We start from the raw sequence: 26,650 nt of genomic DNA, 5'->3' as shown, positions 1-26,650 counted from the left end.
TGTCCCTACCTTCGACTAAAAGCTCAAGATTAAATCGCCTCAAAAGTCATACAAACTGCACTCATCGAGAATCTAACAGACAGACAGACAGACAGACAGACAGACGGACGGACGGACGGACGGACGGACGGACGGACGGACGGACGGACCGACCGACCGACCGACCGACCGACCGACCGACCGACGGACGGACGGACGGACGGACGGACGGACGGACGGACGGACGGACGGACGGACGGACAGACAGACAGACAGACAGACAGACACAGACGGACGGACGGACGGACGGACGGACGGACGGACGGACGGACGGACGGACGGACGGACGGACGGACGGACGGACGGACGGACGGACGGACGGACAGACAGACAGACAGACAGACAGACAGACAGACAGACAGACAGACAGACAGACAGACAGACAGACAGACAGACAGACAGATAGATAGATAGATAGATAGATAGATAGATAGATAGATAGATAGATAGATAGATAGATAGATAGATAGATAGATAGATAGATAGATAAAAGATGGTCCTTTATACTTCCCCAACTTCCTGGACAGCATACGATTCACTGAAGCCTATGTGCATAGGACAAAACCTTCACATCGATATTGGAACCCTGTCTTCTACCACGTCGCCTTTTATACAATTTGGTCTACTGGTAAACAAACGAGGCTCAAATCGTGCCCTATTACTTTAACCATTCAGAAACAAATGACAGGTAAGGTTGGAAGCGGCCACATTCACCATTAAAAATTCATCACCACTTGATAAATGTATCACTATATATTACTACATTTATTCAACGAAATATGATTGTATTAAAGTAGTAAATATTAACAGCGTGATACATACATTTATTACCATATACACGAGATATGATATGATTGTATGTAATAAAGTTACAGCAGTTTAAACACCAACATAATTACCACTGAAGGAAAACTGAAATTATTAGCAAGAAATAAATATTTGAAAGTAAATTTGATGATCAGTGGACTACACAGTGTTTGAGTAAATTATCAAAATTATTCATGCCATGAAACATGACATGAATTATCTATAAATAAAATAGTGAGAATTATTTATTTATCACAAGTTTGTAATAAGTTCAACAAAAACATCTGAGAACAGGATAATTTATGCATTGGAGATTTGTGAAGGATACTCTACATAAAGATATTTAGAACATCACAGTACTAGTACTGTTCCTACACATTTACAATTCTAAAACAAATAGGGGGTGTTTGGTAAGACCTGCAAGGGTTTTTGCTGGAAGTTATATACCCGAAAGGTGAAAGGTGAAAATAATGACCGAGTGTGAGTCAAGTATTGAGTTCCTTTCCTACGCGTGCGCTGGTTACCTATTCACTTTCAGGGCCATCGAATGTTACCTGATCGTACACGGAAACGATTTGCTAGCTTGCTGAATTTTGCACGTGGTTTCTACAAATCCGAAGTAATTACAAATAAAATCTTTCAGACTTGAGGACACGGTCACTGTTCAAACTAAGCATGGCATAAAAACATCGAAACATCTTTCTTAAAGAGTAAAATACGATGGAATGTTAAGAGGTTGGTACATTTAACACACATTACAGGGCCAGCATGAGGGGATAAGTTGCAAGATATTGTTACAGCTTGATATGTATGAAGTATATTATAGTATAATATATAGACCGAATACAACATTGATACCAATTAAGGAATTAATATTCAATATCAGCTTCTGAGAACAATGCAACTGTACTGATGACGTAGACGATGAGAGATATCCACAGCAACAAGCGGTCCACAACGGCTGCTACATACTTCCAATCTTCTAACATCTAGGAAAAAAGGAGAGATAAGACTTGAATTGATGAAATAGAAAGGTTTATGTTTCTATGAACATAAAGTCTGGAACAATATAGTAAATTCTAAGAAGGTAAGTTTTGCGTTACCTTTTGGTATTTGTTTGTTATTGTTTGTTTATTTGTTTGTCTGTCTGTCTGTCTGTCTGTCTGTCTGTCTGTCTGTCTGTCTGTATGTATGTATGTATGTATGTCTGTCTGTTTGTTTGTATGTTTGTTGTTTGTAGTACAACCTCAGTTCGACATTTCTGTACCAGTCAGGCATTTAATTAACAATTCTTGTTACATTAAGTTCAAAAGATGAGAGGGATTTTTTAAAAGAGCAAGTTCAATATCGTGTATGTGACACCTAAAAGGTCCCAATCGTTTTTTTCCTAAACTGAAGAATGTTTAAGGTTTACCTCCTCTTCAATCTCGTTAACCTCCGTCTTCAATTTCAGGTTTTTTATTTCTTGCAGAATTTCGTGGAATACGTCAGTTTTCATGGTTTGGACTCCAAGGTTGGTGTTTTGTTTGTTTAAGTTCATAACATCCATTTCCTCATACTCTATATCCATGGTTTTATCAGCAGGTTTGCCATTGTTTGAAGGAACGAAGAAGGGTTGTAAGGCCATCTTGTCGTCTGCTACCTTCATTTCTTTACACTTCTCCATCATCAGCAAAGATGGTAAAACGTCGATGAAGACCCGTTTAATCCAAGGTGCCATTCGTAAGTGTCTCCTTGTACGATGGTGAAGACGTAGAACGAATGTAGCGATGAGAATGGAGAAAGACACCAATGTCATGTTGAAGAGTAAATACCGTACGATGAGTGGAACTGAATCCGAGCTTGGAGGCATGATATCACCAACCAACAGATTGAAGACAGACATTGAGATCAGAACAGAGACGCTGAATGACATCTTTTCACCACAATCACATGGTAACAGATACACCAATAGTGTCAACACTGCCATCAACATACAAGGTAGAAGGATATTCATGATATAGTACAGGGGTCTTCTCTTGAAAGTTATTGTGAAAGTAATAACAGACCAGCCTTGTAAAGGATTGTAACTGTACAGTGTTGAGATGTCAGCAGTGCCACTTTCTATTGACCATTCAGTGTTGTCTAAATCACCATTTACCACACTATCTGGTAAGGCTTCTGTTTGCATGAAGTTGTCATCATAAAGCCAGGGGGTGAGTGTCATGGAACAGGTTTGGGTATCGAAAGGAAAATACCTTATATTCATGTTACAGGGAAATGTAAATAATGCTGGTGAATTGGCCTTTGCAGTACCATTATAATGAATTGACACTACTCCGGATGTTGGTATGAAGTAATCATCAGTGCCACTGAAATGAATAACAACACAGATAGATAGTAATAATCAAAATCATTGTTTGTGCGTTAATGTGCATTGAATATTTACCAAAACCTAATCAGTTCTGGCTACTTTCATAAATAAACTTAGTACCAAGTTTCATTATAGATTTAATTGGATGTGCAGTGCTAGTAGTTTTGAGATATGACACATAGGCACACACACAAGCAACCGCACCAACCAGTAAGACAGACACACACACACAGACAGACAGACAGACAGACAGACACACACACACACAGACAGACAGACACACACACACACAGACACAGACAGACAGACAGACAGACAGACAGACAGACAGACAGACAGACAGACAGACAGACAGACGGACAGACGGACGGACGGACGGACGGACGGACGGACAAACAAACAGACAGACAGACACACACACACACACACACACACACACACACACACAGAATTAGCTATAACATCATATCCTATCTTTCGGAAAGTAGGCGGTGATTTAAAAAAAAGTACAAGATAACAAAAGCTGTCAAGAGTAATGCTTGGAATCAAATTCACTATAAGTATACGTTTTCCTAGAATTTCTTTCTAACCCTCACAAGTATTACAAATAGTTAATAGGACTGATCCAATCCATTTCATGGATTTGACAGGGCACTTTCAGGGTAATCGTCTGTTATTTTGTCCAAGGCGAAAGTTTTCCAACTAGAATCGAGGGCATCGTTGAAAACAATCGGGAGGAGCATATCTATTAAAGTACTACCATTCAGTTTTAGGGATTACAGATTAATGCCACTCGGCTGATTTGTTACCAAGATGTGTGAAGTAACCACAATGCAATGTTACAGTAACAATGTACAAATACATAATTTGTGGAAAAGCCGCAAGCATCAAGAGTCAGACTCACAAGAAATAGTTGTTGCAATGTGAAACAAAATGCGAATAATAACTGAACTCGTGTCTACAAACCTGTTGACGAGGGCAACAATAGGTCTCCATACCCAATCCTCGGGAACTATCACTTCTTCTATACCCTCATGATCTGCAGGATTCCATTGTAACTGGTAGTCGTACCATGCCTGAGAAATGAAAAACGGAGGAACATAATACCTGGGCTAATTTCCTTATAGATACTGAATATCTTACTTTGCAGGGTACAATACTTATGGTTTCAAGCAGACTGCCCTTGTTTTGATAAATTTATTTGTTAGGGGTGAGACCGAAAGCGCGCGAACACACTCGAAGTACATCCGATGAGAGACGACTGAAAAACAAAAGTTTTAAGGATTACGCTTCTAATTCGTCTATCGAGTATTTTATACCATAATGTGTTACGTGAACGCATAGTAAATCAAAACAGTCAAGGTCAACATCAACATTTAGAATCACCTCAAAGGAAAACTATAATTATACTAATATTTTGGCGTAAATATGATACTGCAGTTAAATTCGAATTAGCCTATTAGCTTGTAGATTTCATTCTAAATGTGACGTAGACTTGTGAGCTAATGCAAAGATCCCTTAAATAGCAATCATTATGATTTCTATTTTATTAAAAAGCTCAGATTTCTCAAATTCGGTAGTCAGCACATGCCAGTGAATGGGTGATACTAATTTGGCTGTCAAATTGTGGAGAGGGGAGGGGGGGGGAGAAAAACCGGTTAGTATACTTACTCCCCTTGTTAACAATTTACTGAACAGACAAGGTATCTTATCAGTGATTATTCTGCTGGAATATTGAATAAGTCTTTGTTGTCAATAAACAGGAAAAAGAAAATGCGTATATTTTCAGTTTTAATTATCTGTGACTGGTAAGTTATGGTCCCTTGATATACTTACGGACTTTGTGAAGCCGCTAATAGTAATCAGTTGATTCTTCTCGTCCTGAGATAATGAAAAAGTATTAACAAACATTAATATATCGATCGTATTTGGTACTTTAAGTAAAAGGCAATTTGTATGTAAGGATAGGATGTTGTCTGGGCGGTTAACGTAAATTGATACATGATCCAAATTTTCCATTACGACCAGAATTCCCTAATGCGGACATTTGAGCGATGACCCGCAAGTAAAGATATACAGATCTCAAAGTAATTAATACAAAGAAAGGGATTTGTGGTAATGACAATCGATTGATGTATTGACTAATCGCGAGTTAAGTGACACGTCACTTTCTGAGAGAAGCGCTTTACTTTTTTTTACATATTTGGAAGCATACGCTAATCTCTTTTCAATGTTGACTACATACAAAACGGCAATAGTAATCGATGATCGTGACAATCATTTAACTGTACATGCAACTGTATTTAAATGTCAGTTTTCCAGAGTGAAACGTATGTCACCTACAAGTTATTTTCTATATTGCTTATACTCACCACGTCCATTATCATGTTCAGTGTAAATCCCAATCTGATCTTCATGACGTCTGAGAAGTTCGGAACAGGTCGAACGTGTTTAGAGTGATTCGTAAATAATAGTTCCTGGAGATTTCTCTCCGCTGGCGAGGCATCGGAACCTGTATTTAAGTCAGAACGACAGTTGCCAATTTCATTTTGAAATATGGTGTAAAAACCATATAAATATCAAGTCTTTGCGAAGCACAGTGTAAAACTTACAACTCACACTATCCGATATTGCAATAAGTGCATACGTTTTAAGGATTTAGTGTTTGGCACAGCATTTGACAAAGCATCGTTACCATAGTGATATGGATAGCTGAGTACATAGTAACACCTCAAACAACAATTGAAAGTATCACCCGTTAAAGGTAGTGAAAGTCCCCATGGAAATACTTCTGCTGATAGGACATATAGAACATTTGTAAAAGATAAACACTAAAATTGCAATAAATCTGCACAAAAACAAAACATTTTATTTAGATGGTGTAAATATCAATAGAATTATAATATAATCTCTTCATATTTTAACATCAAGGGTTTCAATTGAAACACTTCAATAAGTGCCTTGGGAACAATTTCAATGGAAATCACAGTGCACAAAATCTCTCCCAGCTTTTGGTATAAAATCTTGCTTTTGATTCTTTTGAAATTTCGGGTTCACCATCAAATCGACAATCTTTTATATCCCCCATACATTGAGTTAACACAGTATTCGGCAGCCATTTTGAATTCTAAAAATGACGATATACAGATCATCTCTTTTTCAAAATACTGGATGTGACACCTGCTTTGTTTCTTGATTTTAACAGAGAACTAATTGAATTTTCGTGAACAAAATAACAGAAAACTACATTTTCTAAATCAAATAAATAATGAATACAAACGTTATTACCTGTCAGTTGTAACACAATAACCATGATACATGTAAGAATCAACATCTTCTTCCTAGTCTTCTCAACAGTTTGTATCAAATAATAGTATCTATTTAAATAGAAAGATGGAGTTCATACTAATTGATAAAGTTCATATTAATTGAAAGAGATATTATATTGATCACCATTTCCGTTGAAATTTAAAAAGAAAGGAAACAATATCCAGTATTGTATTCACATGACGCCACGAGAATTAGAAGCTATTATTTATTACCATATCTAATCAAAGTGTAATATTGTATATTACTTGAATATAGGCAATGACATATTGCATTCAATGTGTATAGAACTAGATTAATAGATATTGACGTGTGAAATGAAATATTAACCTTGTTACAATTTTGTAACTTAAAATATTTGTTTACTCTGGGCAAATGTAAGATGACCTTTCGTTTGAAATTACTACCAAGATTTACTGCAATATATTTGTGTGAGAGGATAATGTGACTTTGTTTACTGTATAATCGCCTCACAATTCACAAAATTACGAAAGATTCATTTAATATAAATCAAAGAATGTCGCTGAAATTAAATGAAGCCCTGTGTCAAAACTTCTTCGCGACCATGTATTATACAACATAGTCTGTTCGTCTAGGTTATGAGTTATTCCGTCAAACATTCAGATAGTGAAACATTTCAAGTGAAATGAAGGCTTCATTTTGTTTGATATCTATTTTTTAAAACATTTTCAAGAAAAATTGACGTACCATAGATAGATCGAAAGCTTGTGCGTTTTTACCTGAGTATGTCATTTACCTGCCATGCGCTCTAGTTTATAATGATACAGTTGTGATACAGTTGTTAGATTTCTCACGAGTAATATCCCCTTACACAATGCGGAGAGATTTTAGTTGAGGTCCTGTTCGACTTTGAAAAGCAGCTAAAATTGCTGAGTCATTTCCTATATCACCAAATATAGGTTGTTATTGAATAATGCAAATTCATGAAATACAGAGTAGGACACACAATTTTTTTCAAATTGGCCTAACTTTTGAGATGAATTCTGTGGTCTTCATTTGGGCAAGGAATCGTACAGTAAATTGAGTAGGCCTGCCTACAGTATATTTTCATGTAATTTCATCAGTGCTGCCCACTTGTCTACCGGGTAACCCGTGAAATGCTCAGACACCCTAACATATCTAAGCAACGGGTAAGCATAAATAAAAGCAGATAATACAGTTTATGGAATTAACTAGTTCAATTATATTCCAATGTTTTTTTTCTAAAATTGTCGAGCAGTGATTTAAACCACCATTTTTGCTAGCATATGTAGAGACTGGCTCATGGATGACAAAGTAAAGCAATAAAGAGCACAAACTTTGATATTTAATATTATTCAAGATCAAACTTCATTTGATATTGCTACTTCTGGTCCTCATAGCGGACTCAGAGTGTCTCTAATCTGAGACGGCAAAGAATTTGACTACACATAACGTGTATTGTACGAAGAATAATACTGCTAATCTTATACTAATTATGTCAGTTTCAAGATTATTCATTGAAAACAAAGGCTTGATTTCGAGTGTGATTCTACGTCAAAGTTTGATGCAAAGGTGAATTCGTCATACTCGAATACATAATTCCGTCTGTAACTCACATGTGGCAATACAATATGTAATGTCAAAACGTGTGTCTCTCTGATATGGTACAAAAGGCTTAGCCTTGGCATATCGCACATGAAACATGACATCTTCAAATGCAAAAGAAACTAGGTGCCGCGCACAGTGGGGGTGTCGAAGTAGGCAATTTGATATGCTGATTATCATTTGAAAATAAAAAGTCAATTGATGCCATTAAAAGCATCAAGTCTATGTGCAATGATTTCATCAGAAGCCGGATTCTACTGCACTGTAAGAAAATAGCAATGTTTATCACATGGCCTTTAGTGTGACTGGGATGGGCAAAGCATCCTGCTGTGTTTGTTGTGTCTCTGTTATTGTCAGTCTAGAGCTGAAATTTGTCTGTCTGTGTGTGAAAAGGGTAATGTCCCATGAGTGAAACACCAAGCCAACATCATTTCTACTGTAAATGCGCAAGGCCTTCAGCTCAATTGCCTATACTGATGAATTTCAAACCCCGTGTTTCTTAAGAGTCTATCACTATTTTTCCGATTCACTGAAATGATGAGTTCTTTTTTAACTAGTTATCAAAATTCATTTAACACAACCATATCACAGGAAACTATGCTTTATTTTAATATTAATCAAAACCATGTTTAACTGTGACTTCAACTACTAGCGAAAATCTCCATTAATTATTTTGTTAAACATTTAGTTACAAAACCAATGAATAGTCCAATACTCACCCTGGTTTGTATTTTTTACACGTATTTCCTTGTAGTCTAGATCTAAACGCGATGACCAGCTTTCGATGGATGTGTTGAATTTAATGCCAAGATGTATCCGGTGTCCACAAAAGTACGTATTCTGCTATCCGGCGTAACTGCTCTTCTGAAATCGTGAATATGTGCTACCGTCGTCGATTCAATCCCTGTTCTCTTGATCACTAAAGTAATAAGTGATTTCATTCGAGGCTACTGACGTGAATAACAGTCACAGTCGAACCTGACGCATTAACAAGGTGCGCAATGATTGGTTGGTTCAAGCAGGGGCCTCGATTAGCGAATTGATTATACATATTCATTTTGTGAACGTGTTTATTGATAATTTTCCAAAATGCTACTAAATGCAGTCTAAAGAATTAAATCACTATCCATAGGGTGACCCTATTTTTTATCTGTTTCTCATTACCAAATTTTCAGCTCCGACGTCAAAATACTTATTATCCTATTTTCGCCCGCCCTTAATTTTTTATGCGGAAAAGTGCCTTCTCTGGCAGCAACGACAATTGTTCACGAACAGAACATTTCTTTCATGACGAAACGTGAAGATATTCAAGTATGGGGATTGAGAACATAGCAGTTGTGTACAGAAGCTGGAAAAGGAGAGGCAGAGAAACATGAAGAGGATCTTTTTTTTTAGATTTCTTTTTAATCGACGTCGACCGACCGACCCATAGTTGATATGGAAAAGTAATGAGAAACATTTTTAAATGGTTTACCCTTACCAGCTATGACTTGCTTCAACTGTTGTTGCTATGTTACTGATAGACATGACTTTTATGGATATTGAGCAAGATGACATGATAAATTAAGTTATTTTTACTACCAAATCAGAGTGACTATAAAGTTTCAATCTTAAGTACAATGTTTTTTACATAACAAACAGCGTTTTTTGTTGGGAATTACCCAAACAAAATAGTGCGCGTGCACATGCAAATGTTACATTTTTTTATGATTCTATCTCTCTGTGAACACAAATAAATAGTTTTGCGTTTGGATCTTCGACTGTTATCTTGAAAGGTGCATTATGGGGTTCCTTTAAAGATGTTTTTTTCTGATTTTGTTTTCTTTCATAATCGCATTACTAATAATGTCAGAGTCTTTAATATAATTATGTCCCCATGCATTAGTATACAAGACATTTACATGTGACCAAGAATGTTTGTACAACTACTTAACAATAGTGTTCTAAGAATTAGAAAAGCATTATGTTATTTTCTTGAAAGGCATATATTGATTTGACTGTGAAAGGAACATTTTAAATTCATCATAAACAAACGTAAGGTTGAACTATTCCAGGTTAAAGTTTGCTTTTTGTGACGTATTTTACCTTAACGTCGTTTTGTTGTTACAAAATGAACCAAAACCTCTGTTTAAATATCAAATACTGAATTATACGACTTAATCTTCCCTTTGTGTAGGATATTACCAACTGAAAGGTTATAACGTTTTCAGCATGTTGTTGCTACCATTTGACAAACAAAATATAGGCACTGATAGCACGCATGCACACGAAACGTTCAACATAGTTTTATGTGTAAATGTCCCTTGTTTCATCAGTGATGTTGATTTGTGTCACAATGACATAAAAAAATATCATTTTTTATATGTTTGCACGTTATCAGTTTTATGTCAGTCGTAACAACAACACAAAACTTGTGTGAGGCGTAAAACATCTTTAGTCATTCTGGTTTGGTAGTAAATAATGAAGCACCTTTGTCAGGCATCGTTCATACTAATGATAAAATGAGATTCACTGTTTCACCAACAATATCAAGTGTGCAGCAAAGTATATCAGGTGTGAAGACATATACACTAGCCTATATTAAGATTAGGTCATAGGTTTGAAAATGTCATTGTAATTACTACCAACGTACATGATCCAGCAGGACTCCAATATCCGTGAATAACACGTGAACTTTCTCGGCACACCCAAAATGAATAAATTGAAAATTGAAGCTGCCTTGACGATTCCCTCACTTGACATGACATGACAGTTTTTACTCACACAACTTCAAATAAAAAGTAAATACAATTTAAAATAAAGAATACAAAAGTATACATTTAACATGGTGATTATCGGTTAGAAAATAAACAATTGAAGCCATTGACAGAGGCCTGTTTCTACAGCACTTTACTAGAATAGTAATGCTTATATCTTTTCAATGTGAATTGGTAAAGGAGCCTGCTGTGTTTTGTATCTCTGTTATTGCTACTGTGTATGTGAAGATGTGAAAAACATGTCCAATGCGTTAAACATCAAGACAACTTCATTTCCCCTGTATATGTTGTATACATGGTATTGTTGCTATGAGATAAATGGCGCAGACTTTTTAACTGTCACTTTCGAAGGTATTTGAAATTATGAAATGTAAACATTGAATATCTCAATATATATGTTCAGCGTTTGAGGGTTATCGAACGTAAATCTAACCAGCCATGTTGATAGATTTTGCTGACAGTTGGTCAATAATCGATTTCAGCTTCAGAGAACATGACGATGGTGCCAATGATGTAAATGATTAATGAAATCCAGAAAAGTGACCGGTCAACAACAGCAGCCACAAATTTCCAGTCTTGCAGCATCTTTGAGTAGAAGAGAATATCACGTTTTAGTTTATGCAAATGGTACCTGCCACATTTTTTTTGCCTTGTATGTCTGTGCGTCTGTCTGTTTAATTCTAAATTTCCGGAAACGGACCAAAACATTTTGGGCAAGATTAGTGAGAGGACATCAGCACAATTAGTGTAAACCACATTTGGTCTGACTCAGTAGATTTAGTGATAGATGTCCCCGGGATAAAAAAAAAAAAAAAAAAAAAGCTGAGGAGGGGGCACATGCGCACAGTTTCAAAATCAATATTTTTATTTAGAATGGCACTTCAACATTTTCATGTTGTTGTGTTATTAGTATACATGGTAAATTTTCACATCCGTTGTCACCGGATATAACACAAATATAAAAATTCAAAATCATAGAACTGATGAAGTCCATGTCTAGGAACAAATACACGTGTGATGAAAGTACCCACCTCGTCATCAGCATCATCAATTTCGGTCTTCATCTTCAAGTTCGTGATTTCCTGAAGTATTTTACAACAAACATCAGTTTTCAGGGTCTGCACGCCTTGGTCGGATTTGTCTTTGTTCATGTTACATTGTTTACATATTCTTTCCACACCCAAGTCATTGTCAACTGCACTGTTGTTTCCAGTTTGATCGAAGATGGGTCGAACGGTGTTTTCTTCACTCAGACTTCTCACAGGTTTACATCTCTCCATCATAAGCAGGCACGGTAAAATTTCAATGAAGACCCGCCGAACCCAACATGCCATCTGTAGATGTCGTTTCTGACGGCTATGAAAACGCAAGACAACGGCAGCGGCGAGGATTGAGAGGCACACCAAAATCATGTTGAAGAGTAAATAACGTTCGATCAAGGGAATGTGGTTAGACGTTGGAGGCATGATGTCACCAACTAACAGATTAAAGACTGACATAGAGATCATTATGGAGACACTGAATGACATCTTTTCACCGCAATCACATGGTAACAGGTATACCAATAGAGTCAACATTGCCATCAACATACAAGGTATAATAATGTGTACCACATAGTAAAGGGGCCTTCTCTTCATTTTCAGTCCGAAAGTGATCAGAGAAAATCCCAGCGGCGGATTATAAGTATACAAAGTCGTCACAGTAGCACTACCACTTTCAACAGACCACTCGGTACCTGAATTTATCTGATATAAACTTAGTATATTGTGATCTAAAGCCTCTATACGGGCTAATTTGTCATCGTAAAGCCAGGTAGTGAAACTCACAGAACATATTTGGGTATCGAATGGGAAAAGTCTGATATCCAAGATGCAGGGGAATGCGTACATTGTTGGTACGCTGCTCGTCACTGAACCATCGTTGCGTATCATAACATATCCGGATGTTGGTACAAAAAAGTCATCCTTGACACTGTAAAATACAATAAGGACAACATATGTGTGATACACATATCCATAGACGTAGAACACCGCTATAATGGCCTAAGCCCCCTCCTACGTCCCTTTTTATACACAAATGCGTTGTTGACGTGTGCCTACATTTAATAATAGTAGAAATACACACATATATATATATATATACACACATTCATTCTTCAACCAGACAAAGATATACTAGCACACACACACACACACACACACACACACACACACACACACACACACACACATACATACATACATACATACATACATACATACATACATACATACATACATACATACATACATACATGTGGCTGTCAAGATAAACAATATAATTGTTATGTCATCTACCTGTTAGTTAGAGCAGTGGTGGGTTTCCAAATCCACTCGTCGGGGACTGCAATCTTTTCTATTCCATCATGATCTGCAGGATCCCATTGTAATTGGTAATCATGCCATTTCTTGAAAAACCGGAAAAGAGAGATGTTAGCCTATACATAGCCATATAACCTGTGTGTGCATGTGTGTGTGTGTGTGTGTGTGTATGCCGTACATACGTACGAGTGCGTATGCATGCATGCATGTACGTAATGTATGTATGTATATGTGTGTATGTGTGTGTGTGTATGTATGTATGTATGTATGTATGTATGTGGATTATGTATAGCTATTAATCTTACTCGCATGTTATAATAAATGAAATAACAATTAATACAAACTATAAGTCGTTTGAGGATTTACCCCAACTCACATCATATCGATTTCATTTTACAGACATCACCGTGTGATTTAAAAGTAGTAGAAATCCTGTAATACTTACAGAGTCTGTAATACCACAGATGGTAACAACTTGATTCTTCTCATCCTAGGCAAGAAAGTATGAAGAAAGTAGAAGACACTCTATTCTTTATCTCAGTTTGAATTAGTATATTATCAAAGACAACTAATAGTCGAACACTATATTTAAAATTGAACCTAACAGGTAAGCAGTAGTTTGCTGAACGTGTTCGTGACAGTTGTTGCCAAACTATAAATCGCCAACTTTGATTGAAATTAGCATATTGTGCCAATATTCATAATTTTAAAAGGACACATTCTTGTATTTCAAAATGTGACAACTGTACATTGGGATTTTAAATCTTTTAAACATGAAAACGTTGTTCTGCACGTGTTTACAGTTATCTCAAATATCAATAATTTGTTTGAAAATTGATAATATTATCTTCGAAGCCAGTAAACATGAAACAGAAAGTCATCTGATTTGAAAACAATCTTCTAATATTGCCACATTTCATCGTCTGGCTCTCCATATAATTTCAGTAGCATTACTTTGTTTGCATATGATACGATCATATGAGCGGCCTGTCACACTGTAAATCAATTGTTTTTGTAACGGGTACTGATTTGTTTGAAGTGTCCTAATATTCATTGACTGTTAATCCTTTGTTACACTGCAAATGATTTGTCTACAATATGCTAACCCAAGCAAAGAAAATGTAGCAATGTATGATTATTGTCAAGCATGTGAATGAAGTGTAGCAATATTAGAAAGATATTTGTTGAGTCTTATGATTTCCAGCTTCAAGTTTACTGGCTCAAAGTCTTTATACGTACTACGTCTATGATCTTGGTGAGAAAGAATCCAATACCGATCACCATGACATCTGAATAGTTTTCCATGGGGCGGACATGTTTGTTGTAGTTAGCAAATACCACTTGCTGGAGATTTTGTTCAGCCGTGGAAGCATTTGTGCCTACAACACAGATAAATTGGTAACTGTCATATTTTCTTAAGATCTTCCAATTTGCTTTGTTTTTTACACACGTAGATAAACAATACTGTTTCATTTAGATTCAAGGCTTCATGATCAACCGTTGTCTGCGATATATTAGTGATGATTTAATATGATTTGATTTGACATTTTTTCTGTCGTTTCATTTCTAGTCTATTCTTTCGATTGAATATTTTCTCTCTATGATTTTCACTCACAGTTTACGATCTTATCTTCTGGGAGATCATCACTCCATGATTAGGCCAAATAAAATAAGTTGTTTGGTTCCGGTTACCCGACCCCACCTAGTTTTTCACGCCTACCCTAAACCCTTTTCTTACATATTCGAGAAAAAAAAAGAAAATCGCGAAAATTGTGAAGTCTCGCAAGAAAGAGTGGATGCGGATACTGACATCAACTGAAAAAGACAATATAAAACTGTTCTTCCAATCTGTTATGGCTGTACATCTGATGAGAAGAAACCAATAACACAGAGACCATATGGAAAACAACGGAAAACATAACTACCTGAACTTGACACTCACATATGAAAAAATAAAAAAATAAAAAAAAATAATATATATATATATATAGTAAAAAAAATAAACCTGCCCAACATATTCTAAAATTGAATGTAATCGGAACCACACCACACAATATAAAACTGTTCTTCCAATCTGTAGTGGCTGTACATCTGATGAGAAGAAACCAATAACACAGAGACCATATGGAAAACAACGGAAAACATAACTACCTGAACTTGACACTCACATATGAAAAAAAAAAAAAAAAAAAAAAAAAAAAAAATATATATATATATATATATATATATATATATATATATATATATATATATATATATATATATATATATATATATATATATATATATATATATATAGTAAAAAATCTACCTGCCCAACATATTCTAAAATTGAATGTAATCGGAACCACACCATTTTTTTACGCCTTGGGTAACTAATATCAGTATACAAATGTACACCAACATCGTGATTTCTATGTTTTCCAACTATTTTACTTATTGCCTATCCCAGAGATAATACCATTGTTAATCGTATATGTGTGCTTCTACGCATGTAGCTTAAATACGTGTATGTAAACGAATCACCGGCACAGACTAAGCGGTAGTCGACGTTTGCTAGTAAAGACAAGTCCTCTATGAAGAACTAAGATATACAAAATGTAGATATTTCTTACTTTAAAAGATAAATGTTACAGTAATAACATAAATTGAGTACCTGTCAAATACAAGACGACAACGACGAAGATGGTATGAGCTAGAGATGACATTCTCAACTTCAATGGTACTCTGTCGAGGTAATAGAATGAAAAACAAATGTCCCTCTCAACGGTCTATTGGGAACCTGGCTTACACTTTAGTCGACCAAGTAATCGAATTATCATTACTTTTATGACGCGCCTAGGTGGTATTTCAATTACCAGTAATTGACATTCATGATGAAATCCTAAAACAGATACACATCACGTATGGGTTTATGGTTTATGATGTTAGCGAAAATTTATTGATTTTCATCAAAATAAATCAAATTGTAGAATTGTTTTCCAGATCTGCCATGTACTTTCAATTGAGGACTACTGCGAAATGGAATACAAATGAAAACAATTACAAAGTGCAAAGATGTTGAATTGTGTACTGCAAGACAGAAAACTTACAATAATAGCACTATATTAGTCTAACTATAGAATGAAGAACAGGGTTACAATGTATTTAGAGTTACAAATCGAGTTTCTTTGTAATTTACCTGGTAACCATGATTACCAATAATTATGTAAATGGGAGATTTGTATGATGATTTTCATACGGCGTGATTTAAGAAGAGAGTTACTATTAACGCCAGCGAAACGTTATACACGTATTCTTAAAAAGTGACATTGACCTGAATTATTGTTGCAGAGCGAATTTACTACCTTGACCTATTTTTCTAGGACAGCACAGGAAGAAGGATCGAATTGTCTACGCTAGAGACCCAGACACTTCAATAATACATTACGAACCTCGTTCAGGCAATCATTGATGATAGAGATATCGATTTTTTTAAAGGTTGCACAACCGTTTCTATGTATTTATCACATGAAAGCGTCGGCAAATTTAAAGATCGAAGCATTGTGTTATCAAGTTATAAATTACCGTACTTGTACCGTACCGTACCCTATCGATATAATTACAGATTGTGCTCTAAAATGTTGAGAATTTTCAGTTGTATTTTCTTTTCTTTGGGCTTTGATTTGTTACTATAATTGATAAATCAATACATCTAGCACTTAGTGAACATCAGTATGATTTTACTAATCCAATATCGACAATACAAATACTTTCCACTTCTCAGAAATGAAATACAATACAAAGCGTTTCCATGGTTACGGTTATCCATAACGAAGGACTGGGAATCAACACATTTAACTTAGAAATACTTGCTCATCTAAAGGATTCGTTATACTAAAATCTATCATGAATAAAACAATAAATCGTTTCTGAGTAAAAACACAGGTGTAGAAGTTACAGACGTTGATTGGTGATATGGACAATTTGATTAAAGAAGCAACGAAATGATAATGTAATAAATTCATTGTATGTCTACCTAACTCCTCTGTTGCACTTTTTTTTTCTCCTTTCGTATAATTTGTATGTTAGTCTTGAGCATGTTGGGATGGTACCAATAAATGCACTATAACCAGACACGAACTGAATGCCCATCTAAGTAATTATGTTACTAGATGTCTGTCGACACAAACTAAATTTGGTTTGACCTTGTACCTGAAGGCCAAGTCAAATACTAAATATTCGATTGATGAGAATGTGAGAATGTTTGAATTGAGATTCTATTAGTAAACTTCAACAGTTACGAGGTAAACTTGAAACTTTATGACAAATGTATCTCTCGTTCATCTATTTTTTGAGAAAAACTGTGAATCACCTATTTTATTGAGAAAGTTATGAATCATAGTGATGGTCAGTGTCAGCTTTACTTGAAATTGACTTTTGCATAATAAGAGATATGTGCAGACTAAGGTTAAGCATTTGACCTTGAAGGTGGAGGTCAGGGTAAAATATCAAGTTCTCAGAATATGAGTAGTTGTCTCACCAAGATAGCATACATATGATAAGTCAATCTCGATGGCGATACATGAGAAAAGAGTCCAAAGATAACACAGTATATGTGAATTAAGCAAATTAATATTTCACACTTTTTAATCAAGGTGATCATGTATTGTATAAAAGGGGGCGCCTTTTGCTTCATTTAGATAAAAATCAACAAATGATATGGAATATACATGGAAATTTCCAAAAGTATGGTAACCAGTGTAATTACTATGTAGGAAAATCAACAAACATCTTCTATTGGTAGCCATGGCACATGTAACCAAGCACTATAGCGGTATACTATATGGTTATCCAAAAAAGTGAATGGTTGATAAGTGACGTGTCATATATATAGTTACGATAGTGTTAATTTCACCTACAACTGCCAGGAAATTCATATGCAAGGTCACAGATTATTCATCAGCAACGTTTCCGTTCTTGAAAATAAGTTGGTTTTTTGTATCGCTTAGTTGCTAAGAGTGGATGCATGACCAATTATTTGGTCTTATTTGTTTACATTGAACATTGATAGTGAAGATGTCTCAAATACGGTTTGATTCCAGATACACATTCAGACTTTCAAAGCAACCAGAAGCAAACTTTAATGGTGTGTGATAAGCGTCCAATGAAATGTCTTCTAGTAATACTCCTTGTAATAATGGCAAAGACTCAAATTATGTATGAAATAAATAACATTTCAAGAGCAATATAAGGTAACCAGTAAATATATTACGTTTCGATTATTTTATTATAAAAACAAAATTCTCTAAAAAAAAAAACAATATTGTTCCCTGATGAAGTTAAAAAGTTCTTTGTGCAACCATCTAATAATACACACTATGAATTTAGAAGATCTTAAACTGCTAAGAAATATTCTGAAACTACCGATCGAGATCTCAAAGAGAGCATCAGATCAAGACCTATTGCTGCTTTTGTCTGTAGTAAGAAACATTTTTCTTTTATAGACCTTTGCGCTAACAACTCGTCTAACTACACGTTATAAGTAACACTTAATATATTAGACATTTCGTCGTAGTATGTGCACACAAATTTATGTAAATGAATGCTGAGGTAATACATGTATTGCTAGCAGATCATATTGAATATGTCGAGTATAAGCTTGGAAAGTCTTATATAGCAATTATATCGTTCAGTCGTCACAGTGTGGGGGCATGTATGTTGGTGCAAGTGGTAGCGATGTTGATAATCTCCAAGGGAATACAGATTTTTATTAAGGATGTTCAAATTCGCTCTTTTTTGGCTGTTGGTTGATTGGTTGTAGCTATGTACGACCTGCTGACTGTCGGTAACGTACCTATATATCGTGAATAATCACAGCGTTATGACTACAATAGCTATCTCTCCGTGAACTGCTTTGAATGGTAGTCAGTGAAACTCATATATCTCAGATCGCCTTGAAACGGTTAACCTGATTGGCTGCCATCGACAACTCATTGCCCAATGAGGTCGCTTCGTTGTGTTTACTGTAGTTTAAAGATGGCGGTACCCTGTCGACTATGTGATTCAAAAACAGCAGTCAACATTAATTGATAGTATTAAAGGAACTCTGTGATTGGCCAATTTGCTGCTGGATAATGACAGTCTGTGACTATAACTAGCTAACTGTGGCATGTTCACTTGCAAGTGCATTCATTGATATCCATTGATTTTTATATTCAATAATCGACGTCTGCGAACATGATGATGGTCCCAATGATGTAGACGATGAAGCTAATCCACAAAAACAACCTATCAACGACGGTAGCCACATACTTCCAATCTTCCAATAACTGTAAGGAGAAAAGGATTTAGTCAAGTGGTATAAGAAAAACTTATTTGTCTGGACTCTTTAAAATAAGTATTGGGTATACGATACAATTTGAAGTATGGTATATCAAACTAAACACTTGCATGTTATTCCTGTGCCTGGTCATAGCATATTCGTGCACACAGCTTTGTCATTGGACACCCCTTACTGTAAGTTATAACTGATGTGTGTAATTAAAGTTTATATATAGTTAGTTGAAACAATGTCATCACAACGGTGGGTGCTGTTTCGAATCACACACATATATCTATACCAACACACCACTATAATTTAGTAGTTGTGTCAGTATACCCACAGCTGGTACATGGTATCCTTCAACTTGGTAATGGTTTCTAGTAAACAGTAACCACAATACTACATGCAATGTTATGTACAAGCCCAGTTATAACAGTAACAATGCCATCCTGCAATGTTGGTGGAGTTAATCTGGATACGGATGCGAAAGCGAATGCGAATACGAATGCGAACACGAATACGAATATGACGCCTATTACGAATAAGAATAAGAGTAAGAATAAGAATAAGAATAAGAATCTAAAATCTCACTACCTACCGCATCGTCTTCTTCCGCAGCTTCTGTCTTTTTCCTTTGTTGTCTGACTTCTTGCAGCATTTCATGAAATACATCTGTTTTCAATGTCTGGACGCCAAAGTTAGAACATTCGTTTTTCTGATTATTCAATTCTACCAAATTACGTTCTTCGTACGATATATCCATAATTGTAACATTTTGATCTGTGTGTCCTCCTTTGGCGGTAGGTTTGTTTGATGGTTTAAACAGAGGTTGGACTGTGTTGACTTCACTGGACACTTTCATCGCTTTACATTTCTCCATCATCATCAAAGACGGTAAAACGTCAATGAAGACCCGTTTAATCCAAGGTGCCATTCGTAAGTGTCTCCTTGTACGATGGTGAAGACGCAAGACAAAGGTAGCGATAAGGATGGAGAAAGACACCAACACCATGTTGAAGAGTAAGTACCGTACTATCAGTGGAACGGACTCCGAGGTTGGAGGCATGATATCACCAACCAATAAACTGAAAACAGACATGGCGATCAGAACAGAGACACTGAATGACATCTTCTCACCACAGTCACACGGTAGCAGATAAACGAATAATGTCAACACTGCCATCAATGCACATGGAATAATGATATTCATGATGTAATATAGAGGTCTCCTCTTAAAACCAAATGTCACCATGATTACAGACCAATCTTCCGTCGGATAATGTGTAGTGAGGGTAACAACTTGAGACGTTCCACTTTGTACAGACCACTCAGTGTTGTGTCCGGCGAAAGCTTCACCAAGAACTTTGTCTGGTAATGTCTCCGATACCATGTAGTCGGTGTTGTAAAGAAAGGGAGTGAAGATCGCAGAACAAGTTTGAGTATCGAAGGGAAAGTTTCTGATATCCAAGCTGCAGGGAAACTTGAATGTTGCTAAGGTGGCAGCCCGAACTGTACTGTTGTAATATATTGTTACAATCCCAGATGTTGGTACAAAATAATCATCTGTAGCACTGCAATCAAAGAATTGACGTACTTTTTTAATACGATGTACATATTTCAAATTTGTCATAAATTTACCATTCAAATATGAATCACAATCAAATGTCCTTAGATTGAGAGGACTGCACAGCTGCCCGCCGACACCAGACAAGTGTTTATAGAATAAACCATTTTCTCTGTAAAGGGAGATGAACCCACTTAATTTCTTGTGTTGGCCATCGCCTTTACTTTAAGGCGTACTGGTGTCGACAACTTGTTGTACAGAGCACCTGATGATAAACGAAAAGTATCCGTACAGTATCTAACATTTAACCCAAGAAATGCTATTAGATTCTATCACAAAACACAGCTTCCTTAGAACTAGACAAAATTAAAACAGATGAAACATGTAACGGAATGTGTATGCATATGCTGTACCTGTTGAGAAGAGCCGTCCTGGGTCTCCATACCCATTCTTCAGGGACTACAACCTCTTCCATGCCATCATAGTCTGCAGGATCCCAGTGTAACTGGTAGTCCTGCCATACTGACTTGGATATTCCATTGATTGTGATGATTTGGCTCTTTTCATCCTGGGGAAGGAAATAGAAGTGTTTTTAAATGATTTCATACAGTTCTGGCGATATCGTCAGACACAATCTAGATACGTGCAAAATCCATTCTTGATCGAACTGATCGGTATTGTAAATATCAATGCGGAGAGTTTGTCCTTTCTCCTAAAGATTTCGTAAAGTGGCGTATTGAGTAAACATTTTTTATTTGCAACTGCTCCCACATTTGAGTACACAAAACTACATTGTAAATAGTCGTCGGTGGCTACCATTATTTGATCTCTGCAACCCAGTGTTGATTATTATCAGAGCAATTAAATTTCTAGATGAAATGAGTTGCAATAAATGAAATCAAATACTGTTTTGTCAAATCAAAACGATACCACTGAATAGAATTCTTGGGGTCGTCGACAAAATGAAAAGATAATTGCCATTAGTCATAGCAGTAATTCTATATACACGGGTTATTAAGACAAATATTTGTGAAATCCAATATCCCTTCCGTTAAAAATGTTAATGTACATTTACAAAGAAAATGTCAATACTTTTATTTCGTATTACATCATTATGCATTGGAAAAATAGTCAAACGTATTTGCCCGAAAAGTCTTGATTCTATATAGGCTAGTGAAAATCGATAGATCATTCTGTCGTATCGATATCTACGTGTTCTTGCCCACTGAACTTTATATGAAGAAACTTCAGGCCTTCACTTATATCACATGTCAATCACGTGACGTAGAATATATAGTTAGCATCGGGCTTACATTAAAATTTACGTGACAATGTAATTATTCATTTCTTCAGTCTAGAGTGTTTTTTGAGTATCGTAAGATCGGACAAAGCATAAATACGGCTAATTTTCCGGTGCAGTTTTCTTCTTCGCGTTCAGCACCACATTCTTTCATTCGAGAACTCGACACGATTAAACCCGGACAGCACCGAGACCGCTTAACTTTTGATTATTTAAGTATTGTTTTGATTTTAATGTTTACTGAGATAATAATTTCTCATTGGAATATGTTAGGGAGATAATATATATCAGTAATTTGAAATAAAATGGGTTTTTTTAGACATGATTACAAGTTAGGACCTCAACGGAAAACTTTCTGCTAATAAAGGCGTCTCAGTTTTAGACAGCTGAATGTTGCGAGCTGACTATGTAATAAAACGTTGTATCGTTTCATTGAAAATAAAAGGTTATCCATATATCTTATTTTAAGTCTTCTTTTCCTTGTGCTGGGAAAGCTCTAGTGTCTTCTTTTCCTTGTGCTAGGAAAGCTCCAAAGTCTTCTTTTCCTTGTGCTGGAAAAGCTCCAAAGTCTTCTTTTCCTTGTGCTGGGAAAGCTCCAAAGTCTTCTTTTCCTTGTACTGGGAAAGCTCCAAAGTCTTCTTTTCCTTATGCTGGGAAAGCTCCAAAGTCTTCTTTTCCTTGTACTGGGAAAGCTCCAAAGTCTTCTTTTCCTTGTGCTGGGAAAGCTCCAAAGTCTTCTTTTCCTTGTGCTGGGAAAGCTCCAAAGTCTTCTTTTCCTTATGCTGGGAAAGCTCCAAAGTCTTCTTTTCCTTGTGCTGAGAAAGCTCCAAAGTCTTCTTTTCCTTGTACTGGGAAAGCTCCAAAGTCTTCTTTTCCTTATGCTGAGAAAGCTCCAAAGTCTTCTTTTCCTTGTACTGGGAAAGCTCCAAAGTCTTCTTTTCCTTATGCTGAGAAAGCTCCAAAGTCTTCTTTTCCTTATGCTGAGAAAGCTCCAAAGTCTTCTTTTCCTTGTGCTGAGAAAGCTCCAAAGTCTTCTTTTCCTTGTGCTGAGAAAGCTCCAAAGTCTTCTTTTCCTTGTGATGAGAAAGCTCCAAAGTCTTCTTTTCCTTATGCTGAGAAAGCTCCAAAGTCTTCTTTTCCTTGTGATGAGAAAGCTCCAAAGTCTTCTTTTCCTTATGCTGAGAAAGCTCCAAAGTCTTCTTTTCCTTGTGCTGAGAAAGCTCCAAAGTCTTCTTTTCCTTGTGCTGGGAAAGCTCCAAAGTCTTCTTTTCCTTGTGCTGGGAAAGCTCCAAAGTCTTCTTTTCCTTGTGCTGGGAAAGCTCCAAAGTCTTCTTTTCCTTGTGCTGGGAAAGCTCCAAAGTCTTCTTTTCCTTGTGCTGAGAAAGCTCCAAAGTCTTCTTTTCCTTGTGCTGGGAAGCTCCAAAGTCTTCTTTTCCTTATGCTGAGAAAGCTCCAAAGTCTTCTTTTCCTTGTGCTGGGAAGCTCCAAAGTCTTCTTTTCCTTATGCTGGGAAAGCTCCAAAGTCTTCTTTTCCTTGTGCTGGGAAGCTCCAAAGTCTTCTTTTCCTTATGCTGAGAAAGCTCCAAAGTCTTCTTTTCCTTGTGCTGGGAAGCTCCAAAGTCTTCTTTTCCTTATGCTGAGAAAGCTCCAAAGTCTTCTTTTCCTTGTGCTGGGAAAGCTCCAAAGTCTTCTTTTCCTTATGCTGAGAAAGCTCCAAAGTCTTCTTTTCCTTATGCTGAGAAAGCTCCAAAGTCTTCTTTTCCTTGTGCTGGGAAGCTCCAAAGTCTTCTTTTCCTTGTGCTGGGAAAGCTCCAAAGTCTTCTTTTCCTTATGCTGAGAAAGCTCCAAAGTCTTCTTTTCCTTGTGCCGGGAAAGCTCCAAAGTCTTCTTTTCCTTGTGCTGGGAAAGCTCCAAAGTCTTCTTTTCCTTGTGCTGGGAAAGCTCCAAAGTCTTCTTTTCCTTGTGCTGGGAAAGCTCCAAAGTCTTCTTTTCCTTGTCCTGGGAAAGCTCCAAAGTCTTCTTTTCCTTGTGCTGGGAAAGCTCCAAACGATTCAATGTCATATATCGCTGTGGAAATGTGTCGAGGCTTTCCCGGTCAGTCCACTGTCTATACCGGAGTCACCTAGGCTAGGCAATGCAAAGTAACCGTGGTTTTTTTTATGAGTAATCGTCTCAGACTATTCCAGTCCTTATTCCCGGATTATCCCAAAATTTGCACTCGTCTTGCGAATAGAACACGGCTGGATGATACAGCCTACCTATCGAGTCTGTAAAGCACTCACCTTAGATTTGGGTTGTCACAGGTCTATTTTCAGTTGGTTTTGACCCCATATATATGTTATACATACTATACCTTTATACTCAACAACATAACTATATCTTACACGATGCACATCTCACTTAGACAGATTACTTACCACGTCCATAATCATGTTGAGAGAAAACGTGTAACCAATGACCATTATATCTGAAATATCTTGAACTGGTCTTACATTTTCACTGTAATTAGCAAACAATGCTTGCTGTAAGTTTCTTTCTACAAGTGCAGCATCTGTGCCTATATTTTGGACCAAATGGAAAAACATAATTAATGATTTGCACACCAAATTTCCACTACAACATGCACTTCATTGAATTAATGAATATAAACACACACACACACACACACACACACACACACACACACACACACACACACACACAACCACACACTGGTCTATCACATTTAGCACACTTTTTAAGCCTTACTTACTATCTTTCCCCTTCTAGATAGATATCCCTATGTATTTGACTATATTTTCAATACATGTTTAGAGTACTGGAACTGACTGATCATGAAATTCCCTCATTTTTCTCGGCGGTTAAATTCTAAGTCTTGAGTGTACCGAGGCCTAAACACAATATGTACAAGACTATCTTACCTATTACCTAGAAGACTATTTTACCTCTACATTTAATATGTGATGATATTTCAACATTGCAATACTCTCGGTTTGTTCATATACACCTATTGAAGGGGAGTACCACCGAAAGATATCTTACTTGACCACGAACGTTGAGGCTATTCTTGACGAACGTTGAGGTTAAGCCTGACGAACGTTGAGGTTACTCTGTGAGGTTTTTCGTTTGAATCAAGTTTGAATTTAGGAATTAACAAAGCGTCTGCAACTCTGCCGCAATATTCTTACCTGAATGAAGTAACGACTTTCTGTTTAGCGAGAGCTACATTTCTTCAAATGTTCAGCTAAATTAATCTGTCACTCATGTGTTTAAGAAAATAATAACTTCTGGATTTCTAGATAACAATTGCGAAATTTTAAATACCAAATTACCTGACAGGTACAGAATGATGTGAAATATGGAAATCAGCATCGCCTTGTGTGTCTTCATCGTCATAGTGCTGGCTTGTACTATCTTCTCTTCAGTAGATTTGGGGATAACTTGAAGAAAGTCTCTCTTGTAACTGTTATGATTAGTCTATGACAGAAAGGGTGATCAGGTCTCATTTAAATACCAAACTATAAATAATAAAGTAACCATGCATGTCAATGAGCATTCATCGTGTGACGGCAGCAAGATTGATTATTTTGTAATGCATACCGTTCTTAGCATCTTTTCATTTCAAATGATGACTTGCTGTTTTAAATCAGATTGATGAATGTCAGTAGTAAGTAACATTAATGTACGAATATAGGTCTACCATTGTAACACTGTCAACCTCCATCAATAGATTATTTGTTAATTGTAATTTGATATCATAAAATACAGCAGTCACGAGCATGAAAGAAACTCTACTATAAAGAGCGTTTTCAAATTTCTATGCTGAATTATTTACTTGATGACAATGGAGGCAGTTTCTTTTGTATCACGTACTTAGAGTAATGTAAGTCATGATATCATGAATCAGCAATTTTATTCAAGTTCACCAATCCAGATCGAAGTCCAAACAATGTTGAACTTCGTTTCGACCTAGATTTTATTTTTGCAAAGTGCGTCCTAGTTACTGCGGTTCCATATGACAACCCCTCATGAGTCGTCACGTATAGGTTAACAGAAACAAGTGAGTGAGTGAGTGAGTGAGTGAGTGAGTGAGTGAGTGAGTGACAATGGCCTGTCATTGATCTAGAGCTGTCATATCAAATCACAGTCCATCTATCCCTGTGGTCAAGTCAGCACCGGTCTTTGTTGTTAATGGTAGCTTTGAGTATCTACAGTCATTGCGGGGGGGGGGGGGGCCTGCTTCGGCATTAATA

At 36.4% G+C, this 26,650-nt stretch overlaps 2 protein-coding genes across 2 annotated transcripts; both read right to left on the bottom strand.

The window, feature by feature from the left end:
- Positions 1 to 1,715: 1,715 nt before the first annotated feature.
- On the bottom strand, positions 1,716 to 16,421 carry LOC144446905 (uncharacterized). The gene is made up of 10 exons (XM_078136750.1): positions 16,411 to 16,421; positions 15,886 to 15,956; positions 14,469 to 14,608; positions 13,675 to 13,719; positions 13,206 to 13,315; positions 11,901 to 12,840; positions 5,036 to 5,080; positions 4,166 to 4,275; positions 2,261 to 3,197; positions 1,716 to 1,835 (listed from the first exon to the last, which is right to left on the bottom strand). The coding sequence occupies exons 1-10, from the start codon at positions 16,419 to 16,421 to the stop codon at positions 1,716 to 1,718; spliced, it is 2,529 nt and encodes an 842-aa protein (XP_077992876.1).
- A 3,005-nt stretch (positions 16,422 to 19,426) lies between these two features.
- On the bottom strand, positions 19,427 to 22,551 carry LOC144446904 (neuronal acetylcholine receptor subunit beta-4-like). The gene is made up of 4 exons (XM_078136749.1): positions 22,498 to 22,551; positions 21,511 to 21,665; positions 20,132 to 21,104; positions 19,427 to 19,540 (listed from the first exon to the last, which is right to left on the bottom strand). The coding sequence occupies exons 1-4, from the start codon at positions 22,549 to 22,551 to the stop codon at positions 19,427 to 19,429; spliced, it is 1,296 nt and encodes a 431-aa protein (XP_077992875.1).
- Positions 22,552 to 26,650: the final 4,099 nt, after the last annotated feature.

This window comes from Glandiceps talaboti, chromosome 15 (genome assembly GCF_964340395.1).
Source record: "Glandiceps talaboti chromosome 15, keGlaTala1.1, whole genome shotgun sequence".
NCBI lineage: Eukaryota > Metazoa > Hemichordata > Enteropneusta > Spengelidae > Glandiceps > Glandiceps talaboti.
The sequence above is the reverse complement of the archived record's forward strand: the minus strand, read 5'-3'. Positions and strand labels throughout refer to the sequence as shown.